We start from the raw sequence: 25854 nt of genomic DNA on the forward strand, positions 1-25854 counted from the left end.
AATTTAAAGAAATGATGCAAGCTTTTCTTAACGACCAACTGCTAGTACCACCTACAAATTTCAAGCGTTAAGTCAGTTCCACAGAGCTTGTGAAAATCAGCTTAAGCTTTTCTAATGCTTAACTTTAGCAAGTCTTCTTTACAAGTGTTTTACAGTGTGATTAAGCAAAATGTAAATTCAAGCATAGTTTGAACATTCAGAATTTTCATTTATGAAATGTCATTTGCAAAGGTATTATGTGAAATTAATTGGGAAAACAATAATCACCTAGAACATAGTAATTATGTTTTAAAAATGAAACCCTTAGCCAGTTCACAGCTATCCAGAATTAGGGAGTTCATAGCTAATACATCTAATATACCACTCTTACTGATGTTCCTTTTTTTGTTTGGTTGGTTGGGTTTTTTTAAAGGAACAGCCATAAGGCCTGTAAAAAGATGAACCTTTATAATCCTATCACTCTTTCAAATCAATGATGCCATACAGGGAACAAAAGAACAATTATTTCTAGACATTTAACAGACTTAAAGATTTTTAAATCAGCTCTTAATAAGATCACGGATGAACATGTGAACTTCCACACCTCTTCAAAGATACATGAGGAGACAGATAAGCATTTCAGTCAATACAAGCATTACCAGCAAGCTGAAATGAGAGATCTTTGTCGTGACATGTATGGCTTAATTTTTTGCACATGCTTTTACTGTGTACCCATTCACATAAAAATATTCTGCAGAATTCCATTTCAACATAATTTCAAACACTTTGGCCAGCAATTGTTAGGGAAAAAAGTCAAGGGTGATTACATATGTCCTGATCAATTCAGATCTATTTACAATATAATTTTGCAGAATTTTGTGAGATTAGAGTGCACGACAGTAGAAGACAATAATTTTGGAAATATATGCAAATATTCCACCTAAAAAAGAATATCATCTGAACATTAATGTTACAAGTATACAGAAAAGATAGCAGCAAAGAGGATTTCCTGGTGACTTTTAATTAGAGAGTTTGTTAGTAAACACACTGACTAGCAGCATAACTAGGAATTTTGCTCTATGCCTGCAAGGGCAGAAAGGTCAAGAGCACAAAGCTCCTTTTTTATGAGCAGGAAGAAAGAAGGTTAAAGACGACGTCACAAAATGATTTTTTTTCCGCCTCCTTGCTTTCAAAAAAATAAGGGATTGGAGAAAAACTTGGTTAAATTTTAATCAACACCAAGAATTTTTTTGTTCACATAAAGAAGCGATTTTATTACAGCAAGTATCTCTACTGTTTTGCCTCTATACTAAAAAATAGTAAAACTCAAGAGCATCTTGAACATTATCATTTTAAAGAATTCAAAACAAAGGATGAACAGAGTTTCAGAATAAGTGCCAGTAAAATGAATGATAAAGATCTTTTGTTTTTAAAAGCACACAGACCTTCTTGCAGAATGTTTCTTTCACTGACAGACTGCTTTCCCAACATGACATACCGTTTCCATGAGCACTAATTCAAAACTATTGATGTATCTCATATGTCCCCACTACTTCTTAGAACTCATTTAAACAAAGCCTTGATGAAGCAATCCAAGAAAGTCTCCAGAAAAAAAAATTACATGAGTGCTTACAACAGATTCAACAGTCAAGCAAACAGATAATCAGATAATATGGGAGAGCCTATTAGACTGCATGGTTCAAAAGCTTAAAACCCCTCCTCATTAAGATTTCATTTTTAATCATTAAAATACCCTATATCCTTATCATAATAAGGTTCTTATATCTTTGTAATGCCACATTTCAAAGCAGTGAGTTCCCCAGACCAGGCTTTGGGTGTGAATAGGCTGAGTTTCCTTTCTGCTCAACTTCACAAAGTTCTGGAGGTGCTCCTTCCCACCGCTCCTCTCCCCTCCCTCCTCTGCTCTAACTAGCCCTTTAGTCTCTTAAAATATAACTTGTTGAAAAATATTTTTTAAAAATCATAAAAACCAAGAATTAAAAAGGCAAAGAAACTAATCCCTGGATGAGACTGTCTTTCTTTCCTTTATTATAGCTGGTTGGGTGCCAGAGCATTTGCCATTAGAGAAGAGGCAGTGGGATCTGGGCTTCTTCAAGGCTGGAAAAGAGAAAATTTTGAGGGAGCTAAGCACAGTCTGCCAGTACCTGCAAGGTGGTCATTGAGAAGACAGAGCCAGGCTCTTCACTGAATTGCACACTGTGAGAACAAGACCAATAATCATAAACTGAAACAGGAGAGGTTGAGACTTGATACAAGGAAAAAAAAAAATTGCCCAGATGACAACTGAATCCTGGAACAGGCTGTCCAGCGATGTTGTGGAACCTCTGTCCTCGGAGGTTTTCAAACAAAAAGCCTCGAGCAATCTAGTCTGAACTGAAAGAGTTGACCAGAGGCCCCTTCCAATCTAGTGGTTCTGTCTGGAAATTTTTAGGCCAACATTTATCTTTAAATTTTAATGTTGTAGTTGCAATGGAAAGAGCGGTTAGCCTAAAGTCATCATATTGATGGCCATAAACTAAGTTGTGAGCAGCAGCAAATACAGAAATGAGGAATTTTCTTTTTATAGAAATACAGTGATTAATATCATCTATATATGAGGAAAAAGAAAAAAGGCTGTCCCTTAAAACCCAAGTCTTACAGGCTGTCAGTATTAATTAGGTTTTATCTTTTCTTAAGATGGTATCTTTCCATGGGCCTGAGTTCATGCACATGAACTCATGAGTTCATACAGTATTATCTCTTCATGGAATAAGTGCTATTGTTATGTGTTATTTAAATGAAAATATAAAAGTCGTTACATATTTACGTATGGATATTTTAGAATAAAACTGTTTACAGGATTGGTGTTTTGTCTGGCTAACAGAGAATAAAGAATTTTCCTGGCACGCTGATTAAAAATTCGCACATGACAATTCATAATTTATGAAGATAATTTGTAATTTGATAATTTATACAGTCTTAAAAGTACAGTTTACATGAAATAAAGTGCAAATCATTACCTATAAAAAGTCTCCCCCTCCCTTTTTTTTAATAACAAATACTTGAATCCCTGTATTTTTTTCTATTATTATTTTATGTGCCCAGATGATAGCAATGTACTGAAGAACTTCCAAACAAACTTCCAAACATTGTGCTAAATTATAATATGAGAAAGCAACCAAACATACCAAAGAACTAAAAGTGACTAAAAATCTGTAAAAGCCAGACCCCACTCCTGATGTAGTAACTCCTTTTGCGCCACCTGATTTAGCTGCCTGCTGTGCAGGACCAAACATAAATGCACCCATCATGTTCCCAAGCCTGTATCTTAACAGGCAGAAGACCAACTTGAAAACAAGTCACCTTCAACTGAAGATGGGACAGCACCATATCATATCTGAAGGACAGCAAGTAGGAATAGACTGGACATAAAGGGGAACACATCTAGGAAGATTCTGACATATTCAGGAGAACTCCTGAGTTATGTAGATACTTTATCAAAAAGATCAATATTGACTAGTTTGATAAGGTTTTCCTCATCTGAACAATTAAATACTTTGACTCACAGAAGTGCTGTTTGACAGAGCCGACTCTCTGAAATATTATGTAGAATCATACTATAAAATCCGGGTCACTCTCTCTTCTCAGTAATTACAGAATGCATGAGATGATTCCACCAGAACAGCCAGTCTGTACCAGCATCACAAAAATATTATTTGTTAAAAGCAGAAATTATGCCAATGTATTCTGACTTTGCCAGATGAAGGTTCAATTTATGGGTCATATCCAGAAGTGGTTCACAAAAAATACCTTGATTTCCGCCCCCTTCCAAGAAGAGGAGGCTTCGTTACAAAGATATAACTCTTCAGACAACTCTCTATTGAAGGACACTTGTTATTTTGCTGTTCTTGATGCCAATTTTTGTAGCATAAAAAGGCTACATCTTCTCCCAATTTTTTTCTAAAACATTATGTAAATATTATGTTTACTTCTGGTAATACTGTATAGCATATTTTAGTTGTATCAGCTGAATGCAGTAATACAATTTATGTTCTAGGCATTCCTTGGGAGTCCAACAAAACTTGTCTTGAAAACTTTTTAATGAAAACATGAAGACAAACCCTTAAAATACACAGGTCTTGGTTTAAGACAACTGATGAGGTCTGTAGCGCAGCAGTTATGAAAAACTATCTAGTCATATTTGTACTAAAACCTGTTCTGTCTTGAGACATCTTTCCAATTGCACTTGAAATATTAGTTACCAGTTCTCATGATTTCATCAAAAGACTCATGCAATTTAGCCTGTTCCTTAGAGTTCCAATTCCCGAGTTGTGCAACAGAGTTTAAGGATTTTTGCTTGTTCATTTTAAAGTGGGGATTTTTTAGCCTTTAAATTTCAAGTAAATAAAAAATAAAAATGAAATCTCAGGAATTCTAAAAGGCTTGGGGCTTTAAGGAGAATTCAAACTCATGAATTTCTGAGGAAAAAAAGGGTTTTCTAAAGCCTAACCCAATTTCAAATGCTTGGATTTTATACTACTGCTTTGCTTCATTTCAGATTTCTCATTGCCATAATATCATTATATAACTTCTGCTTTTAACAGCTGCAGATCTTCTAGGGATGTTTAGGATACACAGGCTCTATATACATTTTATACCAATATTATAAGTGCTAGGGAGGAAAATGAAAAAGAAGAAAAAAACCCAAACTCACACTATGCCACTATCAACATTCTTGCTCCTATAAACATTAAGCTATTTTTAAACACCAGTCAAATCCTACCCAAAAAGGGCAGTATTACTAGCGATTATCATTATAATACTTTCCCAGTCTCTAACTAACCAAGGACAAAACACACTACATTACAAAACCCAAGCTTACTGCACCCTGTCTTCTAATCACATGCAGTAAATTCACAGACTTTCAAGCAACTTACTTAAGGTAGCATACAAAATAAAAGCAGAATATAAAGAAAAAAAAAAAGAAATGCACCATTCTCTGAAAATCATTAAGCATTCAAGAAACAGTTTTTACATTTAACCTCTCCTGAACTTAATCTTCGCTAGTTTTTTCACTCTGATATTTCCTCAGACATAGACCAGGCAGCCCTTTACTGTATCCAAAGGATTTAAAGAATCAGGAAATATCATCAAGAGGATAGAATATTTACAGCACAGGTGATAGATCTATTGTGTTACATTAACCCAAAGGCATGAAAGCCACCACCTAGAAACCAAAAGATAAGGATGCACATGCCTTCATAGCTTTTTTTTTTTTTCCCCCCCCCCTATGAGCATTAATCTTCTTTCTTGGTAGGGAGAGCAAGAACAAAGAGGAGCAGTACAGGAATAAACATGCAAATCAACAGGAACAAACAAGCAAATCAACTACTTTTCTAAGAAGAAACCATCTAGTGAGTGAAAGGTGATGGTATAACCTAGACTTTTTTTCTGCTTCCACGTAGAAGGGAGAATTATACAAGATTTCTAAAAGTCCCTTCTATCTACATGTTTATGATTCTGTGCTTAATACAGCTTCAGGCAGCTATAATCACCAAAGACTCCCACAGTGAGTATGCAAGATGTCATGAGATCTAAGAAATAGAATGTTTCTATTGTTCTGATGAGATTGCAATATCCTAAAAAAATATTTTCGCCATTCTTCCTAAAAGGCAGACACAATGTATTTATAGCATGGCATTATTCTCTTAGAAGTTTATCTATCTTGCAGAATTTCACATAAGACCTGCAGTCTTGTGAGATTTCCCACTTTCACATTCTGCTGCTAACAGAAGAAAAAGAAGCTTCAACCAGTCATCCATGGTATGACAATTTTTGACTTATCATAAGATATGACATTAGTTTTGGGCACATATAAGTACTTCTATTGCAAAGTGACTTCTGTCTAATCTTGCTTTGGAAAGTACATTTACATAATCGTACGACGTTTGTATAAGATATTGCTTCCCAACTAATGTTCATAGCCCACCAACATTATGTAACAGTGAAATAATACTATTTAATAATGAAATTGTGAGTCAACTTGTCACATTTTTTCTTCCTCATATTGGAGAACGGTTGCAACAGGCAAAGTCATAGAAAGTCATCAAAAGAGACGAAAAAAAGAAAAAAGCATTTTGCTAGAAAAACAAAAATCTGTTGTTCCCTGCCTCCCTGATACGTTTGAGTCCAAGTACCTTGAATATCCTCTCCCATAACTGTAATAAGTTTGACTCGTCAATCATATCGTACATCAGAGAAGAACAGTACATCCAGTTTTGCTACCAAAAAGCACTTTTCAGCAGCAAGTAGAGCATCTATTCTGCGTTAACTTTGCGTGTACAAAGTATATGCCCACACCACGCACACCACCAAAATTTCCAGCAAGCTACAGTTCACACCAGAAACCTATCTGGTGGACTAGCCGAGAGCTGCACGCAAACTAGTTTACAGCAGTGTCGCCCACGTGGAACTGTGGGCCACCATGGCATTCAGAAATAGCTCAGGCAGGCTGAAACGAAGAGCCAGGTATTCCCTGTGGTTACAAGTATTAAATTTCGCATTTTCTGTTTGGAAGCTGTGGCTGTCATAATCTTTCAGCAAGACAGACTCAGGGTCCAAACTTCTGCTCAAACACTGAAACTCTTAGATTGCAAGACAATCGTTGAACCAAGAGTTAGTTACGTTTCCAGCTGAGATAACAGGCATTTATCGAACCAAGGTGGTCCTTCTATATTAGATACTACGATATAAATGGCAACATCACAGATACACAGATTTTCATTAAAAAAAAAAAAATTATATATCTGAAACTTTTCTAAGTATTTCCTTTCCAGAAAAACTGCATGCTCAAATCCAAAGCATTGTAATCTCTGCTCCATTAAGCCTTGAAGGCAGAAAAATACATCAGTCAGCTAAAGATGGAAGAATCTCAACAACGACTCATTGGTTGGGGAATTTCTGTCCACTCCACGTCATGCAGTCATGCTGAACAGAGTGGTCCTCTTGCAACACAGCTACCAAAAACATATTTGTATGCCAATTCATACTTCAACCGCTCTCCCTGATTCACAGCCTCAGCCAGTGTGCAGTCAATCTGTAGATACTTTAGTCAAAAAAAAAAAAAAATTCATGTAATACATGGATATTTTCTGTTCTTGTTTTTAATGAAATTTCTATATTTGTAAAATATCAGCGCCTAATTAGAGGAGCCAGAATGGCAGAAAGATGTGAAAAAGGTAGCATCAGATGATGATGGGATGCTTACCTTGTAGGATTTGTTAGATATAACCTGTTCACCAAATAACAGATTCGTCATTTAACACATATGACTCTCTTATTCATAGAGCAGCCACATGGCTCAGATAACAACTGTCATCTTCTCTGCTGAGCTTTTCTGAAATATTGTCTTAGTAATTTAGAAAAGGAAGATTTTTGAAGTTTTCTTTTCCTTTGCCAGTTTGCAACAATAGCATAAGCAAAGCTATCTGATAAATACTTCTAACTTAAGAGCTCCACAGATATGTGAAGTATGTCATCATTCCTCTTTGGAGAGCAATGAAAATGGGCAAAGGACGATTTTCCGTGTTCTGTAGAGTCCAAATTAACTTCGGTATGAAAGTGGGGATAGTTTTGACTAACACATTAACACTATGGAAGTTACAAAACTGATGTTCCTTGAAAACAGCTCCCACTTCAGATGTTGCAAGAGGAGAAAGGACATAGTATTGACTTTGTTATGTATCATTAGAAAGGACAGGCTTTTACTGTTCCTGTTTACAGTAAGTGAAGTTCTCTGCATGTACTATCCTCTCTTCAGAAAGAGAGGGGACACAAAATGTATTCATTTGCTTTAAAACTGTTTTTGCAGTACTGTGTGAAGATGTTAACACTGCTAATGAAAGTAAGTGGGGGGCACTTACAGTATTAGATAAGATTTAGTATTTATTGTATTATTTTAGTTGGTCTGAGAGTCTAAGCCTGCTCTTTTCTGACTCATAAAGTAGACATCATAGTTTCTCTTCTCAGAAGTTTAGTAAGAATAGTTATTTCCAAATATAATTTGCTATGAAACAATTGAGATGTTTATTTTTCCACATAGGAATTTCTCTCAATCACAAACAAGTCCCTAACCTTCAAGCGAACAGGCACAATGATCCCAGTAATAATCTAAAATTATATTGTGACTTGTTCACAATGGCCATGTAAAACAGACATCAAGGGTGAGAAGATGGAAAAATGGGTAGGCCACAGTCACCCCACTGGCTGGTTGGTGGCTCTTCTACGGATGTTGCCCCTGTCATTATGCCACCTCCACTGGCTGGGGAGAGGATGTGGATGTAAAATACAGCAACAAACCTGGAATGAATTTCTCGGACACTGGGGCAAGCTGACTCCTCCTAACTCAGCAATTAGGGCATGGTAATGGACTGGGACAAACACAGGACAACTCCTCGGTATTTACTTTGATACCTCACTACGATACTCTCAAGACGGATGAGGCATTAGAGCTATGACTTTTCCAGATCATTCATAACTTTACCTTAAAATGCTTTGTATTCTGTGTTCCGCAAACCTGTAATCACATGTACATGTTGGCTGCCACTGCTGCTGGGAGACAAAAGAAGTGCGTGTATCCCCACCTACAGGGTTCAGAATCCATGTGTGTCTGGATCTTCTGTGCTGGTTTTTTATGCTGTGATCAGAGAAAGGAAACATGCCTCCCTATTTTGCATGAGCAAAGAAAACCACGTGAGGAAGCAGCAAGGGCAGCCACCTCCGCAAGGGAAGGCGAGTCAGGAGCTGAGGGTGACCACAACAGAGGCAGGGGCAGTGCCCTCACTGACCAGGGACGCAGTCCCGGGTACCCAAACAGGAAAAGCAGAGCAGGTCTGGTGACAGAAACCAGGGTCAGCCACAGTCCACAATCACCAAAAGAAGTCCCACGGTGACGAGGCAGGTCTGAGGCTTGGCCAGGAAGGCAAGCCAGCAGGTCAGGACCAGCGAGGGATGCGGCTGGGCACAGGAAGAGCTGCAGTGTGGCTCAAGAGACAAAATGCAAAGTCTCAGCTGAAATGCTGCTCCTGAGAAAAAAGGAGGAACACCTGCAACGAGGCTTCTCAGGGCTCTTCACAGCTCTGACACGGCTGTTTTCACAGTCACCTGATCCAAGGCTACAGCTGCACCACAGCAGACCTCGCCTTGGGCACAGAGAGCCCACCCCTACCAGGGGTGTGTGTGCAGGGCCCTGGCACGGGGCACTGTGCTTCAGTACCAGGAAATATCAAAATACTAGGGGGAAAAGTGTGTATTCTTCTATTAAACAGTATGTAGCAACTATCAGAAAATAAAGTGTTACTGAAAAATCAGATGTCTGAAGTCAAGATAAAGAACAATCTAGTGTTCAGACATAATGTAAGATACTAAAATATATATGGACTTTGAAAGTTAGCTTGCGAGAGAACTGCATTGAAGTCTATATTTATCTTGAGTTTTCCTGACCTATGAGACAAAATACTAGTCATGTTCTTCAGGAGGAGAAAAACTTCATCCTCGTGAATGAGGAAAATTTGGCAATTTGCTCACTACACTTGTTTCATAACTGATCATGAGACCTACTAACAAACCCGTGTTGTTCATTTTTTAATTAAATGAAGTCTATTATATTTGGGAATCTCCTGGAAAAAACTTGTAATAAAGTCATTGACGGTTTTGTGTGAGAGAACAATAGCCTTTTTAAGCCAATATTGTTTATGAGACTAATACCAATTAGATCCATCAACAGTATCACATAAACAAGATCTTCCTTTAAAAGAAAGGATACCAACAACTATTGCAGGAATTACTGAAAACAAACATGCACGCAACTTTCACATCCGCAAATCAGTCTTGCGTATCACGTTACTGTGACTCCTGCACTGGCGGACTCATTTTGGGTAGCACGAGCCTCCCCAGCGCACACGTGGGTGCTGTAGCAGCAGTATCCTCGTTCCATTTGTACTTTGTCCTTTGTATGGGCCTCTGATTCTCTTTAAAGGAACTAAATTATTTTAGCTAACATCATGGCTCATTCCTTCTAGACATCTGACCATCCTACGCTCCCAGTGACACTCTGTGAATCAGCCGGTAGTCTGTGCAGCCAGGGCAACATTTCTGCCTCCTCCCTGAAACCTCCCTGCACCGTCTCTGACGCCTCATCTCCGTATGTGAGGTCAGCGTGGGCGTTCCAAGCCATTAAAATATTTCAGGACTCCCATGCATTAGACTCTCTCTCCTCTCTGAACCTGGAAAACAACCATATTTTCTTTCCATCAAATACTTGGAGAGGATAATGCAGACGAATAAATACACAGCTAAATCACCCTGACTCAGACATTCGAGGAGCAATAAAAAGGATTGATTTACACACATGGATTTGGTCTTCTTTACATAAATTATTTCATTACAGCAACATGAACAAACAAATCACCAAAGTGCTCCAAACAGCATATGTTTAGGCTGGTTTAACAAAATGAGCAGCTAAGAAAACATTACTAATATCTGGGAAATACATAAAAATCTTTGCTTATCTTGAAGCCTTCTCATTTTAAAACTGAATTATCTATATAGGCATATATATGAACAAATGTTTTATAAAACATGTTGTTGAGCAGCTGTCCTTCTATAAGAAATATAAAAAAATCTCAGGTATGTAAAGTCTATACAAATAATCACTGGCAAACATGTATCTAAATTTGAGACATCCATGTGGGGAAAAAAAGGATGCATACAACAAAGTGAAAAAGATCTAGGATACACAAAGAGCTATTAGTTTATGTAGAAACTGTCCAGTCTCACACGTCTGGAAAACATTTCATCACCAGCTTTACTGCAAGTAAACAGTGATACAATCTAAAGCAGAAAATGAAATATATCCAACTGTCTGATGACAATGGTTGCCTAACAGTCTTTTTAAGATCTTTTGATTAAATTTGAAACTGGCTACATTATGGTAATACATGTTGGGTATTTTAAACATTACAATCCATAAGACTCATTAAGTAATGACAAACTTTATGTAACGTTAGGTTCAGTGATTTGAAGTCTCTTCTAAAACTTGTGATCAGTCACAAGGCTCTATGACTCTTGAGATTATCATTTCACTTAAAGGGAAACTGGTTTTTTCCCCCAGATATTTACATATTCAGAATGAGCATACATCTACTTACTATAGGTTAACAAAAAGTTACCAAATCTCACTTTACTTTTTCCTTGTGCAACACATGCTAATTCCTGATGTTGTTTTACATGTGTGTGAACCAAACAATACAATTCCACTGCTTACAGGAAACACCAACGTATCCACTATGCCTTCTTTTTGTCTGCTATTTCACCATGACAAAAATAAATATAAATACATACGTACAAACACACATATGTGGTTTTGTTTGCTATGCATGATAAAACATGAGCTTTGTAACAAAAAAAACCAAACAAACTTAGAATTATTTGCAAAGTTTAAATAAGATCACTCATTGAAGACTGACGTGAAATCACTAGAATGAAAACCATGTCAGCCATTTTCCAAACATACAAATACAAGGTTATGCGCAGAAACTAAAAACAAGAGGCTTACTACCAGTGATCCAAGTTCCTGGTTACAAGACCTGTAACCCAAAGTTTCAGTACAGAACGGTGCTAGAGTCTGGAAAGTCTGTTTCTAGCTTTAACAGTACTCTGAGAAGGAGCTCATGCCTTTGTCTTTCATGTTGTGCTGCCACATCAGGGCTCTGCTCTGAGCACTAACCTCCATGCCCTCAGTATTTCTCAACCTGCAATTCAAAACAAGCGCTAGTAGATTAAAGACACGACAGAAAGAATGTACCCATACCTGTGGATTACATTTTCAAGTAACTACAGCTGCTACTAAGCATTTCTTTTTCTGCGTTTGGGTGGCTGTCTACATATGTGCTCTTCACAATGAGGGTGGTGAAACAGAGGAGTAGATTTCCTGGAGAGGTCGCGGGATCTCCAACCTTGGATGCAATCATAATTTCACTGGACAAGGTCCTTATTAACCTCATTTAACTTGAGGTTAGCATTGTCCTCAGCAGATGACCAGAAGTCCCTTCAAAGGTCCCTTCTAACTATATTATTCTACAATTCAACAACATTGTGACTTTGGCCAATTTCAATCCCTGTCTTATAAATTTACAGTCATTAAGGAGCAGATAGCAGAGGCTTCATACATGCGAGGATCCAGAGTCCAGCACAGTCCGTAGCAAACAGCATTGTTGCCAGAGTTGTCAGCAATGCCACATAGCTTAATGAAGTTACAGAGCTCCTGGTGGCCGTGCCGAACAAGTCAGTGCTAGAAACCTTCCCAACATCAACTCTAATGCAGCTAAGGCTCTGATGAAATAAATGGAAATCAACAAAGCCAGCACGACCACAGCTAATATAAATCTTATCTTGGCACAGCACATTAGCCATGTCAAAAGGATTTGAGTAGGGATAGCCAACCCCCACAGTCACTCCACAGCGGAGACAAAAATCTGAGAGATAATATGAAGGGCTTAGACCTGTGAATGTTAAAAGACAAGTTTTCACATTCAGAGCAAGTAATAAAGCTCATGAACTTTGTGCATCCAGAAGGAAAACACAAGTAAATTGTCTGTATAGGAACAGTTGGCATAGGATCTTCAAGGTCTCCTCATAAATAACGTTGTGGTTAACAGGAAGACCAACTTCATAGAAAGACACACCAGTAAATATGTTGCCAAAGGTACAAATTCAATAGGATATTGTATTGTTCATGATACAGGAATCAGGTTGTTTAGCATCTTATGACCCAACAGTGTTCTCTGCAGGCTAGAAAAGGACAATGCTTGTTTTTCTTGACCCTAAAAATCCTGGACGACATTCTTAAGTCAGTCACTGTAATGGAAGAAGCTGAGGAAATCAGAGACTTCGTGTAGTAATTACATCTCTAAAATGGACTGCGGCAGCATGAGTTATTCCCCCACCTCAGTGTCAAGAGGACGCAGTGCCACGCAGCAGGAGTCATGGAGGTCAGATGCCAAGAACACAGGACAGACAGAAGGTATTAAGAGGGACACAGCATCTGTAAGAGTCAACCGTACATTCAGGATCCTGACTGTCTGTAGCTGTAGGTGTTATGAGAGAGTGCAACAGCAGCAGCTGCTGGGCTTAGGGCAGTCAGAATTTAGCAGAACTTGTGACTGAGGACAACCATTCGCTGTATCCATTCATATCTGTTTCTTCTGCTCAGACTTTTTTGCTCAGGATACCCTCGTGAGATCTGCAGGTGAAATCCTGCACTAGGATGCTGAGGACCCCTGCGATTTGCAGCCCCTACGGCCTCGGCAGAAGTGAGTCAAGCCAGGGGCAACAGTGGAATTAGCCTGGAACACCAATGGGGCCAACATGGTCTAAAAAGCCAGCCATCACCCTTACAAAGAGGGATTCTGCAGATGTGGGCTTTGCTCCCTCTGTCTGTGGGACCTGAAATGACTGACAACTCTATGTTTAGCTACTGATCTCTCCAGAGCCGCAGAGATACTCAGAATGTGGGTGGATGACAAGAAGTATGCTTTGAGGAGGCTGTTCTCAGAAGGTAGATTGCTGAAGAGGTCTAGCACTAAGAGGTGACAGGCAAAGTAATTAGAAAATAATTATTTTAAGGAAGAAAGGGATGTAAAAGAGTAGTAGAAGTGAGTCAAGATCATTCCAACAGAATGAATCATAAAAAAGTAAATTCAGAAAAGAACACATCCATAATACACAGTTCCTGTTATGCTGGGTGATTCAGAGGGTTGGACATGCTCTTAACCAGATCTTCTGCACATCACAGGGAGTCACGACACAGCTTGGATGAGCACTGTAAGAATCTCTGGTCATGTGTGTCGGTGGTGCACAATAACCCAGGTCCTGAATGACATGGGAACTATCACTGAGAGACAAAGTATTTTTTCTCATTCAAATTTATGTATCAGTGTAAATGTAATTACACATGTAGTTGCTTTGAATATGGGATTGGGACTATAAAAAAAAACCACAATTTTTGAGGAAAACAATACTCTGTTTTGTAGTTTCTGTACAACTGATGTTAGAAGGGCTTTTTATTTTGAAGCCTAACAATTCCCAGTTTCATTGCATCAAAGCCACAGAGGTTGTAACCATAATACAGCCTGAAGCAGCTGATGTTCTTTGTCCCTATAGCCATTAAACAGGGAAAAAGCACAGCAATCAACACTTTCTGACTTCTATCCTGAAAGCTTTTTGAAAACTTGCTTTCACAGTCACTTTATAAAATCTGTAATAGGCCACATCAAACAAAAACCCCAGTGTCACATAAATTTAGCCACCTTTGGTGAACAGGATCTTTTAGTTATACACAACAAAAATACAAATACAATCGTCCGTTAATCCATAACGTCCAAGTTTCCATGCCAAGATAGGAAATGCAAGACAGTATCTGCTGCAGTGCCCATTGTCTGGTAAAATCCATCTATCTAGATACTCACACAGACATAAGATTGAAGAACCTAGATCTTCATACATATACAAGCTGCCTTTTTCAAAAACAAAAGGATGAGCCACTGACAGGAAAGTGCTTGGAATCTCATTAATTTGACGCTTTGTGTTTCAATATGCTATTTGAAATGCTAGAAGAATACCGAAACACTGTGTTGCACCATAAACCCACAGTGAAGTTCGGGCTGGTTTTAATGATTATATCTTTATTCATGATACATCTGCTGAAAAACGATACCAGTCCTCTGAAGCAGATTTTGTGAAATGGAATTCTGTTTTTAGGACCACTAGCTTGCTCACTTCTAACAGATTTTTTTTCCTTCAAGTTTTCTTTCCTATTACTTATTACTAGAGTATTACCACACTGTGAAGCTAAACATTATTTCATCCACATTTTAATGACAATATACCTCATTTGTTTCACTGCCTTTCCAAATGCTGCAGTAAAGAAAGGCTTCCTTATTCTGTATTCGTTTTTGATGCTTCTTTCTCGTATTACTGGAATAGTTTCCCTTTTCTCATACCTAAATATGACTCCTACTTCAAATCCCCGCAAGTTTGCTTTTTTCTTCTACGAAACTATTCATTTTAATTTTTCCCAAACTTTCTATATCAGTTTTGAAATGCTTTCTCTGTCTGAAATGTATACAAGAAATTTAGGGGTAAGTTTGTCTTCTGTGTAGGAACGAAGCTCAGTCTATCTACTGCCAGCAAGTGAACAATAGAAAGTAAAATCTACTTTTGTACTAGCATGGTAACATCTACATGTATAACCCTGAAAGATAAGAGATTTATTTTGAAAAAGAATGGGTTACTACTTCTATAGAATTTTAAAGTATTTAAGAAATCTACATAGAAAAAAAGGGATAGCCTAGCCTGAAAGTAAATTCCTAGTATCTTGATGAAATGTCTCTCAAGGGAATTAGTATTTTCTTGGTAGTAAAGTAATGGGTTTGTTATTTCAAGTAATATTTAAAATCTGAAGAAAGATTTTCGGTTTTGTGATCAAGGGTTAAATAATCTAGATTCTACGCTGGCTCCGCCATGCAGCCCAAATGTTACACTGGGCAATTTGCCTTATGTCTTCAAACTTAATTTTTCTTTCTCTAACATGAGAACAGCATTTATTTTCTCCCACCAAACATTCATCTTGCCTACTTTAGTGTCCATATAATTAAGTCACTGGGGCAACTCATAGAACCTGCAAGCAGACAACACTTCAGAAAGTTGGGAGTCCAGGGATTAAAAAGACCTTAACTTTTAAACAAACATTTTCCTTGTGTAAGAGAATGAAGTACTTTAAATTGAATAATAATTTTGCTATAATCCCTCCAAATAAGTGATAAAACTCTCTCCTTCACAATGGCATGTTTTTCTCCCTTTCTCTCATTTAACAATTCTTACCTAAATTTTTCAGATTAACTTTTTATTTGACATCCAGTAATGAATCTGAAACATGAAAAACAAATAGTATTCCAATACATTTTCCTAGTGCCAATGGTTTAAATGTTAAAGGCATAAACATGCAGCTGACTCTCCATGAGCATGCAGTGTTACTGTTCAAATGTCCTTTAGACTGTGCAATAAAAGCACCAGACTCTGCATAAAGAAAGCCAGGTTCAGCACTAGCTCTGTCTACCAGATCTGCATAAAAAGCTAACTAAGAGCTAACAAAAGTAAAGGCAAAATTTTGAAGAAAAATGTATTTACAACAAAAAGTTTGTTTATTAAATAAAATCATAGCAGAAGTCCTCAAGTACATTGAGTTGGACAACGAAAACTAAAAGTATTATGAAAAAGTAATGCTGGACGTTATGAACACATTCGAGCCAACAAAGTTCATTAAGAACATTATTTCTGTTAGTGTATAGACAGATTAAAAAAAGAAAGAAGAAAAGCTAAAAGAACTATCTGCTGCATGCCTTTCTAGTTGTAGGTTTAAAGCAAATTCCAATAGCAAACAATACAGAAAGTTATAAACAGGAGCAGCCCTTTGGAAAATTACAAGGCAAAAAGGTGGTCAAGGACCAGACACCACAATTACTTCACTGTTTTCATGCAGTTTCAACTGTATTTATTTTCTCCATGCCCAACTAAATGAAACATTTGTGGAAGACCTAGGAACTGCATGCAGCTTTCGCTCCGAGAATAAAAATGAAATACTCAAATATTCAAGCACAAGCAACATGCTCAGAAAAACAAATGTAATCTGACATGCTACAAAGTATATTCAAAGGGAAGTACTGATTCACAATCACCAAATGGTGAAGGAGTTAGAAATACATAGTTTAGAAGAATCCACGCGCATTTTTCTCATCTGTGTTCTCTGAAACATTTGTAAGAGCTTTGCTCCAAAGCAAACAGAACACACAGCATAAGGAATGGCCCGTCTTCCTAAATGAACAGACCAGACGGAGTAACTTGTTTACTTTGCAGTGAGTGTCTGCTTCAGACCGACAACAGTAGGAAGAAGATAGTCTGAATGTGCAAGCCAGAGGTGAAGAGAAAAGCAACATATAGCAACCCCAAAACCACGATGCCAGAGAAGAGTCTTTCAAAAAACTTTGAAGAAATATTTTACATTGTTGCCAAGAAAGGAGTAGGTGACAGGCAGTTTGCATTAGCCAAGACAACCCAACAAAAAACCCACAAAGCCTGAATTATCATCCTGGCAACAGAGGGGTGCTTTTAGCAGACAGCAATTAAGGATTTGGCAAGTATCTGGAGGAAAGGAAAGAGTGTGAGTCAAAGATAACGCTAATATCACAAGTCCAGATAACAGAGAAAGATAAAGACACAATGAGAAATACATAGCAGAGAAATAATGAATTCAGGTCACAGTTCAACATCCACTAGGACCAAGAGAAGAAACAAGCACAAGTGCAGGGAGCTGTGAAAGAACACATTTGGAGCAGAGGGTCATCTTTGCAACGTTGAGAGTCATCAAATACTGGGCAGAGGCAGTAACACACACCCACAAAAGCAGATGATTAACTTTTTGGTTAGGGAGAAACAGAAATAAAGGAAGTTAATGAATGAACTATAAAAGATTTTGAAAAAAAACAGGAGAGGGAGGCTTGGAAGTAAAGGTACAATACAGATGAGAATCGGTGACAGGAGACTCGGACAAGGGTGTTTCAGGCTTAGGGACGAATATATGGCAGAGAAAAACTGTCAGTTTAACAGAATACCCCTACCTTCTTAAATGAAGCAGGAGTTAATCTAAGTGTGAACAGCTTGCCTTGTCCTAGTTAATTATTTAACCTTCACTTCTTGCTGAGGGTGAAGTACTAAAAGCATTACAGGTGCTTCATAATTACTACTGGTTAACAGAAGAAAGGGCATGATGAAATACACATTTAGAATTCAGTCACCCCTTTGTTTTAGCTGTATGTTCAATTTACACTCTGTATTTCCTTTTGGTAAATAAAAGTATTTTACCTCACGTGCTACAGCACACAGCAACACTAAATGATAATCGAAGAGTTCAGCACTGAATATCTTTTAGAGTCTTTCCTTCACGCCATTCAGGAGAGATCTTTGAGCTTGCTTTGTTTTCCCATGATTGACATTACAAACATGTAAGTGGCAGACAAAATTTAAAAGTTCAAGATGAAAATGTTCACACTGGTAAGTCATGGGGAGCACAGAAACTTACCAGTTGCTAAAAAGTTCACTTTGGAACAAAAGCTCAAATGAGTTGCACTGTGTCAAGTCAAACAAAAGAAAGTACAAAACTAACAAAAACTCCTTTTTGCTTCAGTGAGTCCCAAGACCGATTCAGTATCCTCTCTGCCAAAGGAAGCATGCAGTGCTGCCCCTCTCACGAATCAACTGCAAATCTTGCTTTGTTTAATGTCTCAACTTCTCAGGTCAACTGATTTAGATAAAAAGCTACATGTTAGTGTTCATGTGAAGAAAAACATTCAGTCATAGAACTGCAAAGGAGAAAAAAAATGTATTTGAGTATGTATTAACCAAAACCTAGAAACTAACCTTAAAAACCATATTCTTTTCAAAAGTTTGTTTTCTGCTGATCTCACTGTAGGCTAGAATAAGCCTTATGATTTTTGAATGCTCAAAGACAGTGTTACTGGGAATTTCTGAACTGGCCACCATGACCTGCCCTGTTATTAACCTACTGAAAATGCGTATCTGACTAAAATTCCAATTAAGCTTTACTCTTAGTATTTTCCTGAGTAACCTTTGGAAATCCTGTGAGGGGACACCACATTTCTCCTCCCTTCTCTTGCAATAACTGAAGCTTCTGCGTGTTCACAGCCAGAGGACAGCAGCTCTTCTTGCTCCCAGCAGAGAGACAAGATAGCAGAAGGCGGCAAGAGAAATTAAAGGCTAAACAAAGATTAACCACACTGTCTACTTGTTCATAAAAATTCCACATGTTCATCTGCATTAGGTCAGCTAAAGCTGCATTAAAAAAAAGCCTTTCATAATGTTATTTTCCCAAGTATAAATTGCTGGGGGTTCTACACGTGTAAAATGTAAAGTGACTCACAAGAATCTATATGTTAAAACGTGATCTACTTCATACAAGAATGGTTTAGATGAACTAGATCAGTATTTCTAGGCACATTCAAATCAGGAATGTTAGAATGACTCAACGTTAATATAAGTTATCACTGAAAAGAAGAGCTGAGGTGTAATTAAACAAAGCAGGTGGGAGCACTCTGGATTCACCTCATTCATAAATAACTATTTCTCTCACTTCAAATCTCTTCACATTTCGAAAATAAACTTACAGATATTATTAGTTTCATCCTTCAATCCTTGTCTCATTTTCTTAACAGTTAAGTTTAAAACAACATTTGCTTTTAAATTATAAGGTGGGAAACCGCTACCTGGTAACTGGACTGCTGAAATGAAATTAAGTGTTTAGCTCCCTTGAGTTCCTGTTTTCTTTGACTGTTTTCTTTCTTCCACTGACCAAATTCAAAACTGATGAACAAGCAATTAAGTTACCTTAGCTATGTTAAAATTAGCCTAATCCAGTAATGCATGTTATAGTTGAAATTATGCTGCTTAGATATTCAAGGGCCTTTATGTTAGAGTCAGAGAGCACTACTAAACCCAGCCACCCAGAAATAAGAAAAATTAGAGATCAATTAGAAACACACACACACACAAAAGTCTATTTGAGCAATTTTCTCTCTTAAGGTGATTTAATAATCTAGTAGGACTATAATGTTTTACCAAAAAAGTCGATGTTTGTTCTTCACAAAACACCACTAATACCCACTTCAGTCAGAGGAAGTTACTCATGTCCTGCAGCGAGATAACTACAATATCAAAAGTAGAACATCTGGAAGGAAAAATGCAGTACAAAATGAATGCAATATTATATTTGGATACTTAACCAGTTCACCAAAGTGCTCCTTGCTCTCCCCCAAAAAATATGTGCTAAAGTCCGATTTCCCCTGGCTTCCCAAAAATCAAACCACCCATTGAACCTATTCAGTACTCCCAACTTCATCACTGCAAGTGTAAGTGCTATGCAGATTGAAGTGGTGCAGGGAAAGAATGGCTGTGAACAACAGGAAGTCTTCAGAGATTCAGCTTCTTGGTGTGCTTTTCGTCTGTCATTTAATCTACATTTCATGTACTTTATTCTCATCACCTGTAAATCTTCTGCATGCTTTTTACATTGCGGATCTTAGACTTCTGAGTGAATAGACATATTCAAGAATGGAAGGTTTAGGTTGGTTTTTGTCCCCCATTGATCAAAAAGCCAACACTATCAGCTCAAACTTACCACCGAAATTGAATTTACTGAACTCCGGGGGTGTGTTTTACCTCAGTTTCAGAATTGCCCTAGGCAAAATCCACCAAGAAATACCAAAGAGCTCTCTCCATGCAATCACTCTAAGAACTATTACCTGGTTTCTATTCATCCCCAGAAAGCATACCCCTTGTTTGGATTATATTTTTACTATTAACGATTTGGTACTTAGCACAGAGGCGGGAAAACACAGCATCTCTAGCAGAAAACTCGTAACTAGCAGACTTCATAGAAGAACAATGTCATACAATCTCAGAAGCCCTTGAGGGCTTTAGCAAACCAGAAATGTAGTTACAACTTTGATAGCTTAAAATTTATTTGTGATAGCAAGCAAAAAAAAAGTATGAAACATAGCATTCTCATTTCATACTGATACTCTAAACTTGTCTTTTATTATATACAACAACAAAGAAGGACAATACAAAGGGCCATTAAATTGTAGGCATGCAAACAACATCTAAAGCTTAATTTTTCCCTCCAGTTTGAATAAGCAATCAGATTATTCTCTTGGTCTGAACAGACAGACAAACATGTCCACTGGCATGGGTCTACTAAAAAAATAGCACCTTAAAGCTAATTGATACAATAGCTATCATATCAATCAGTACATATGATAGCTACCATAGATATGATAGCATGACATTGATATGATAGGTATCTTCTCAAGCACAATATAATAGAATTTATATAGAAAGGGTTCTGCAAAAACTAAAGACCTGTACAAATTACCTTATTCTTTCAACACTCTCAGATCCCTTTCAGAGTCATATAAACTATATTTGCAAACTTTCACATTTAATCTCGTGAAAAAAACGGGTAATTCTGTAGTTACCACAGGGTAACAACATAAGGAATATTTTTGCGCTTTGAGATTTAAAAAACCAAACAAACAAACAGAAAACATCAAAAAAACACCACCACCACCTAACTTAATGCTCCATGCTCTGCTATTTGTGCTTTTCACAGCAAAATATTCCCTGGAGGTATCAAAGTTACTGCAAGACCTAGTTTTCCACCAGCCATTATCTGAAATTGTCAGAAGACCAAGGCTGAAATCTGCCTCTGGACTCTTCCCCAGCTGATTGAAAGGTTTACCAGTGGCATCACTGGAATGAAGATTTCGTCATAAATCCTTGTGACTTTAGGGCGTGTAGATTATTAAAGAGACATCATACTACACTGCAAAATTACAAAGCCTTTACAAGGAACAGTTGAATTCTCTTAGAGACTCTGGACAGATGGCAGGGTTTGACTATCAGTAAATCAGCTTAGTCAAATTCATTATTAGTTCTCCAGCCCAATATTCACTGTGTATTCCTAATGAAATGCTGAATGAAAAGGGCGATTTGCCAAGCTTATAGCAAGTAAACAACAGAAATCCATTTTCCTCCAAGATCAACCTCCTCCCAATGTGCTGTAAACGCTTATACAAATTACAAAAAACAAAGCTCCTCTTGAAAAAGCAGCTCATTACAAAACACAAAAGATCAAAACCTAAATTCTACTTTTTTGTGTGTTTACTATTTAATCAAGTGTCTGTTAAGCTGTTTCTTTGTGGCTATCAAGTAAGTCAGGAAAATCTGGAGGTCAGACTGACTGTCACAGAACCACCTCATCAATGAACAAGCATAATGGGCCTTCAGGTATCTAAAATAACAGGTCCCTCAAAGGCTAGACATGCAGCTTCTCTGTGAGATAATTCCATCAGCAAGGGATGAGCGCTCCACTTAACAGAACTGGCACATAATGCTCAAGCACGACCTAATGCTCACAAGAAAAGATGCATGATTCTACTTTGATTTCTAAAAGGCAATCCTGAGTTCCTGTTAATTCTCCTCGTAACAGCTCAAGGAATCAAAAGCTTTCATAGAATTACCAGATTTGTAACCAAGCATTGACACAGAATTTTATTTTTTCAATGCATAATCAAAACTTATTTTGATGGAAGTCACACTCCGTCATATTTTACTAAGAGAAATGATTCTCATAAAAACATTTTTGCCTGTCCTCTGTGCAGTGACATTTCTTCTCCCTTTTCACTGTAAGGTTAATGCTCAGGAAGTAGAATGAAGTGATTATCACTGTGCATGACAAGGATTGTTTGCTAAGCAATTACCCCTCAATCAGAATGTTACTTTTGTTTACACTCAACAGGGATAAGAAAAATGAATCCTAGATATTAGTGTGTATGCTAAATACACCCATTTTATACTGCTTGGATTTTGAGCAGGTACACACTTTAATGTAGGTGTGACATTATTTTTAACGCAAAATTATGACACCTCTTTTGAAATCCTAACATTCTGTGCTATTAAATACATGCTCTCATTTCCATCAGCATGAGAGAGATGGTTGATTTTGTTTGCATCAATACAATGAACTAACAAGCATATTCTTATTTGTACCAAAGCGAACACAGTATCCTTCTAACCTATATATTTATTTCCCTAAATTATTATCTGAAATATAGTCAATATTTCAAGTTCCCAATGAAAAAGTAAAAAAAAAAGCAATTTTAGCTTCATAGACAAGTACTATAATTTTCACCGTATGTTAAGATTTTTAATAATTAGAGATACATATAACTGATAGCTCATGAATAGAATTTGCATACAGAGTACACAAAGTCTCCCTAAAACATTTCTACAATTGATTCCTTTTGTTATTTGACATGAGCTGAATGGTGTTGAACAATTTATTCACCGTTGTTTGGGACAGGCTATTTAATTCATTTCTGACTTTTAAACAAGTGTGAGAGGTTGAATATATCTTTATATTAGCATAGATACTGGTTAACTACATTAATCATACACAACAGGCCTGTGCTCAGTTAGGTGGGTCTTTTCAAATACATGGCAATTAAACCCTCCTACATAGGAATCACTTAGCATTCACAGAATACTTTCTATACGAGTACTAAATGTTTACAAAAAGGCTGGCATATTTTATATAATCTTCACCACCTCGGTTGGGACAACTAAGGAGTGCTATCATTATGTACGTAACAGAGTCATAGGCAGATGCAGATTAAATAAGGCCAGCTTATTCCATACTCCCGTCTTCCTATTATGGCTATGGCATCTGGACTCGGAACTTGGCACACCACTCATATTGCTAGCTTGAAACAAACGGTGTACCAATTCAGGATAGTTTACATGTTTTGCAAAAACGTGATGCTTGTTATTAGTTACGATTTTAAGAAGTTTCCCACATACATTCAATCAGGCCACACTCTTTTCCACAGGAATCAAAAAAGTGAGACGGGCTGTCTCTGCTGAATTCCTAGTTCTGAAAAACACAAACATCATCAACTCCAAGTCTAAAGCTGTAGCCCCAAAGGAATTTTGGAGGAGTAAAAAGCCACTGACTCCTTCACAGCCTCCTTCAAAATGACAAAGACAAACAGAAGAGTCAATATGCTAATGGTCACAGTGCTGCTTATTAGAGACAATTTAAAATGAAGCCTCTGTCTCATGGGAAATTCTAATCTGCTTTTCTTTCCAACCATCAACAAAAAATATTTTTAAAAGATCAAAATTAAAAAACTCTTTTCCCATGGACGATAAAGAATAACATATCCAACTGACTCTCACTAGACATTTTCATTTGAAACAAAAGTACTTTTACTTTCCCAAAATGAAATATTTTATGTTTTGTTAAAAATATTTTAACAGGAGTTTATTATTATCTGTATTTTTAGTGTTAGGGCCTTTCATTACCTTCCGTTAAAAAACGCAAAGCAAAATTGTAAACAATATTTAGTATGCAAAGCAAACGACACACTAGATTATAATTTGTAAATAAGGTACTAGATTTATGAACTGAGATTTTACAAATGCTGAAACAAAACCAGGATGTATTTGCTTAAATTGAACCACGCAAAGAAACAAAATGTGCCTACTTCCAATTTCTGTACTTATATCAGTTAGGAATTATTCTTCATGTTGTACACTGCAGAAAGGACATTTCCTTTACCATTATTATTATTATTAATCCTTGCAAAAATCTGGATGGCCTTAGCATTTTATCATTTCTAGTTGAATTAGCTGGCCTTTCATTTTATCTTTAAACCAGCCATTTTCATGCACAGTTTATCTATGTATAAACCATTCAGTAACAGCAGTTTGTCACCTTCATATATATTATTGATGAGAAAACAGACAACTCGCCAATTAAAGTGCATGCACTTGCCCCATCTCCAGGCTCAGCCTGAGGTACTGATGAAACAGTTGAAGCAAAAACTCAGTTTTACATTTCAAAGAAAGTTCAAAGGCAGTGAGAAAAGACTGCCCTGCAAAGGACACAGAAATTGTATTTATTGCTGGAAAAAATTTATTTAAGGTGTAGACTATATTATTTTCTCTGTATGATAATAAAAATTATACTATGAGTCCACATCTTGTTCAACAAGATGTTCTACTTAGTTTTCTTTTCAGTCTCGGATTAAATCTATTAATCGGACAAAATGATAATTTGAACATTCTTACAACACTAGTCACAGCCTAGTATCAAAAATACAGAGTCAAACAATGGTCAAGATATAAATCAAGCAGATTTAACTGGATTTGTGTTTCTGTTGCTCCCCCGGCAACATATAAAACAATATTTCTTGGGCCCCAAAATACTGGCAAGTGGTAAATCAAAGGAAATAGTAAAAGTATCTGAAATCAGTATGTCTTTAGATGGACAAACAACCCTGAGATCACTTGTCTTCTCTGCCTTCATCCAAATTCTTGGGTTGTCAAAAATCACCAAGCCATTCCATAAACACTAAGTATTTATTCCATGACCTACTAGTACTTTCTAAAGTAAGTATACAAGATAATTTATCCCAACAGAAATTATCTAAAATAAAATATTCTGCTAAAAATATGTATTTTAAAGAAATTAATATCAAACAAGATTACATTGGCTGCATAACATCTCTTTAACCTTGTTTTTGGAAAACCACATGGCTTTTCTTTCCTCTGTTTCTGAACTTAAGACTAAATAACCCATGTTAAGACACATTTACGCAGCTATTAATGAAAGTCATAAACACAACACACATTTCACAGTACAATTTTGCAATGATAACTCCACACTAGAAATGTACCACATTTACACTATAAATTAATGAAAAAGAACTGAGCTAAATCAGCACTAGCAGAGAACAAAAAATACTTCTCTTACCTCCATTTCTGTGCAGTGTAAACGGCCCGATTTATCTGTAATTGGAAAAAAAAAAGTTTTCAGATTAAGTAAAAGACGATGGACAAATAAAACTAAAAACTTGAGTCACTTTTTTTCTTTTTTGAGTAATTGCCAGATATTCTTTGCCTTACTTTAATCGCACATTTCAGTAATGTTTCCATTATATGCATGACAGAATTAACAACAAGAAGGCCCTGCCCTTTTTATTTGGATCCTTCACAATACTCTCTTTTAAAAAGATGTGTCTTTAATGCCTGGCTTCATTATTTAAATTGTATGACTGATGCTTGGCCATGGAGGGAACATGAAAACATGTTGGCTTAAAATTAAGCAGCAGCAAATAATTATTT

At 37.0% G+C, this 25854-nt stretch overlaps 1 protein-coding gene across 2 annotated transcripts in view; it reads right to left on the minus strand.

Annotated features, from left to right (window-relative positions):
* Positions 1 to 25854, minus strand: part of SPIRE1 (spire type actin nucleation factor 1) — a 133877-nt gene that overhangs the window by 95436 nt on the left and 12587 nt on the right. For both annotated transcript variants that reach the window (XM_075142127.1, XM_075142125.1), the window contains exon 2: positions 25484 to 25518. In XM_075142127.1, the coding sequence (XP_074998228.1) occupies positions 25484 to 25518 (35 nt within the window). The remainder of the gene's footprint in view (positions 1 to 25483; positions 25519 to 25854) is intronic.

This window comes from Calonectris borealis, chromosome 2 (assembly GCF_964195595.1).
Source record: "Calonectris borealis chromosome 2, bCalBor7.hap1.2, whole genome shotgun sequence".
Taxonomy (NCBI): domain Eukaryota; kingdom Metazoa; phylum Chordata; class Aves; order Procellariiformes; family Procellariidae; genus Calonectris; species Calonectris borealis.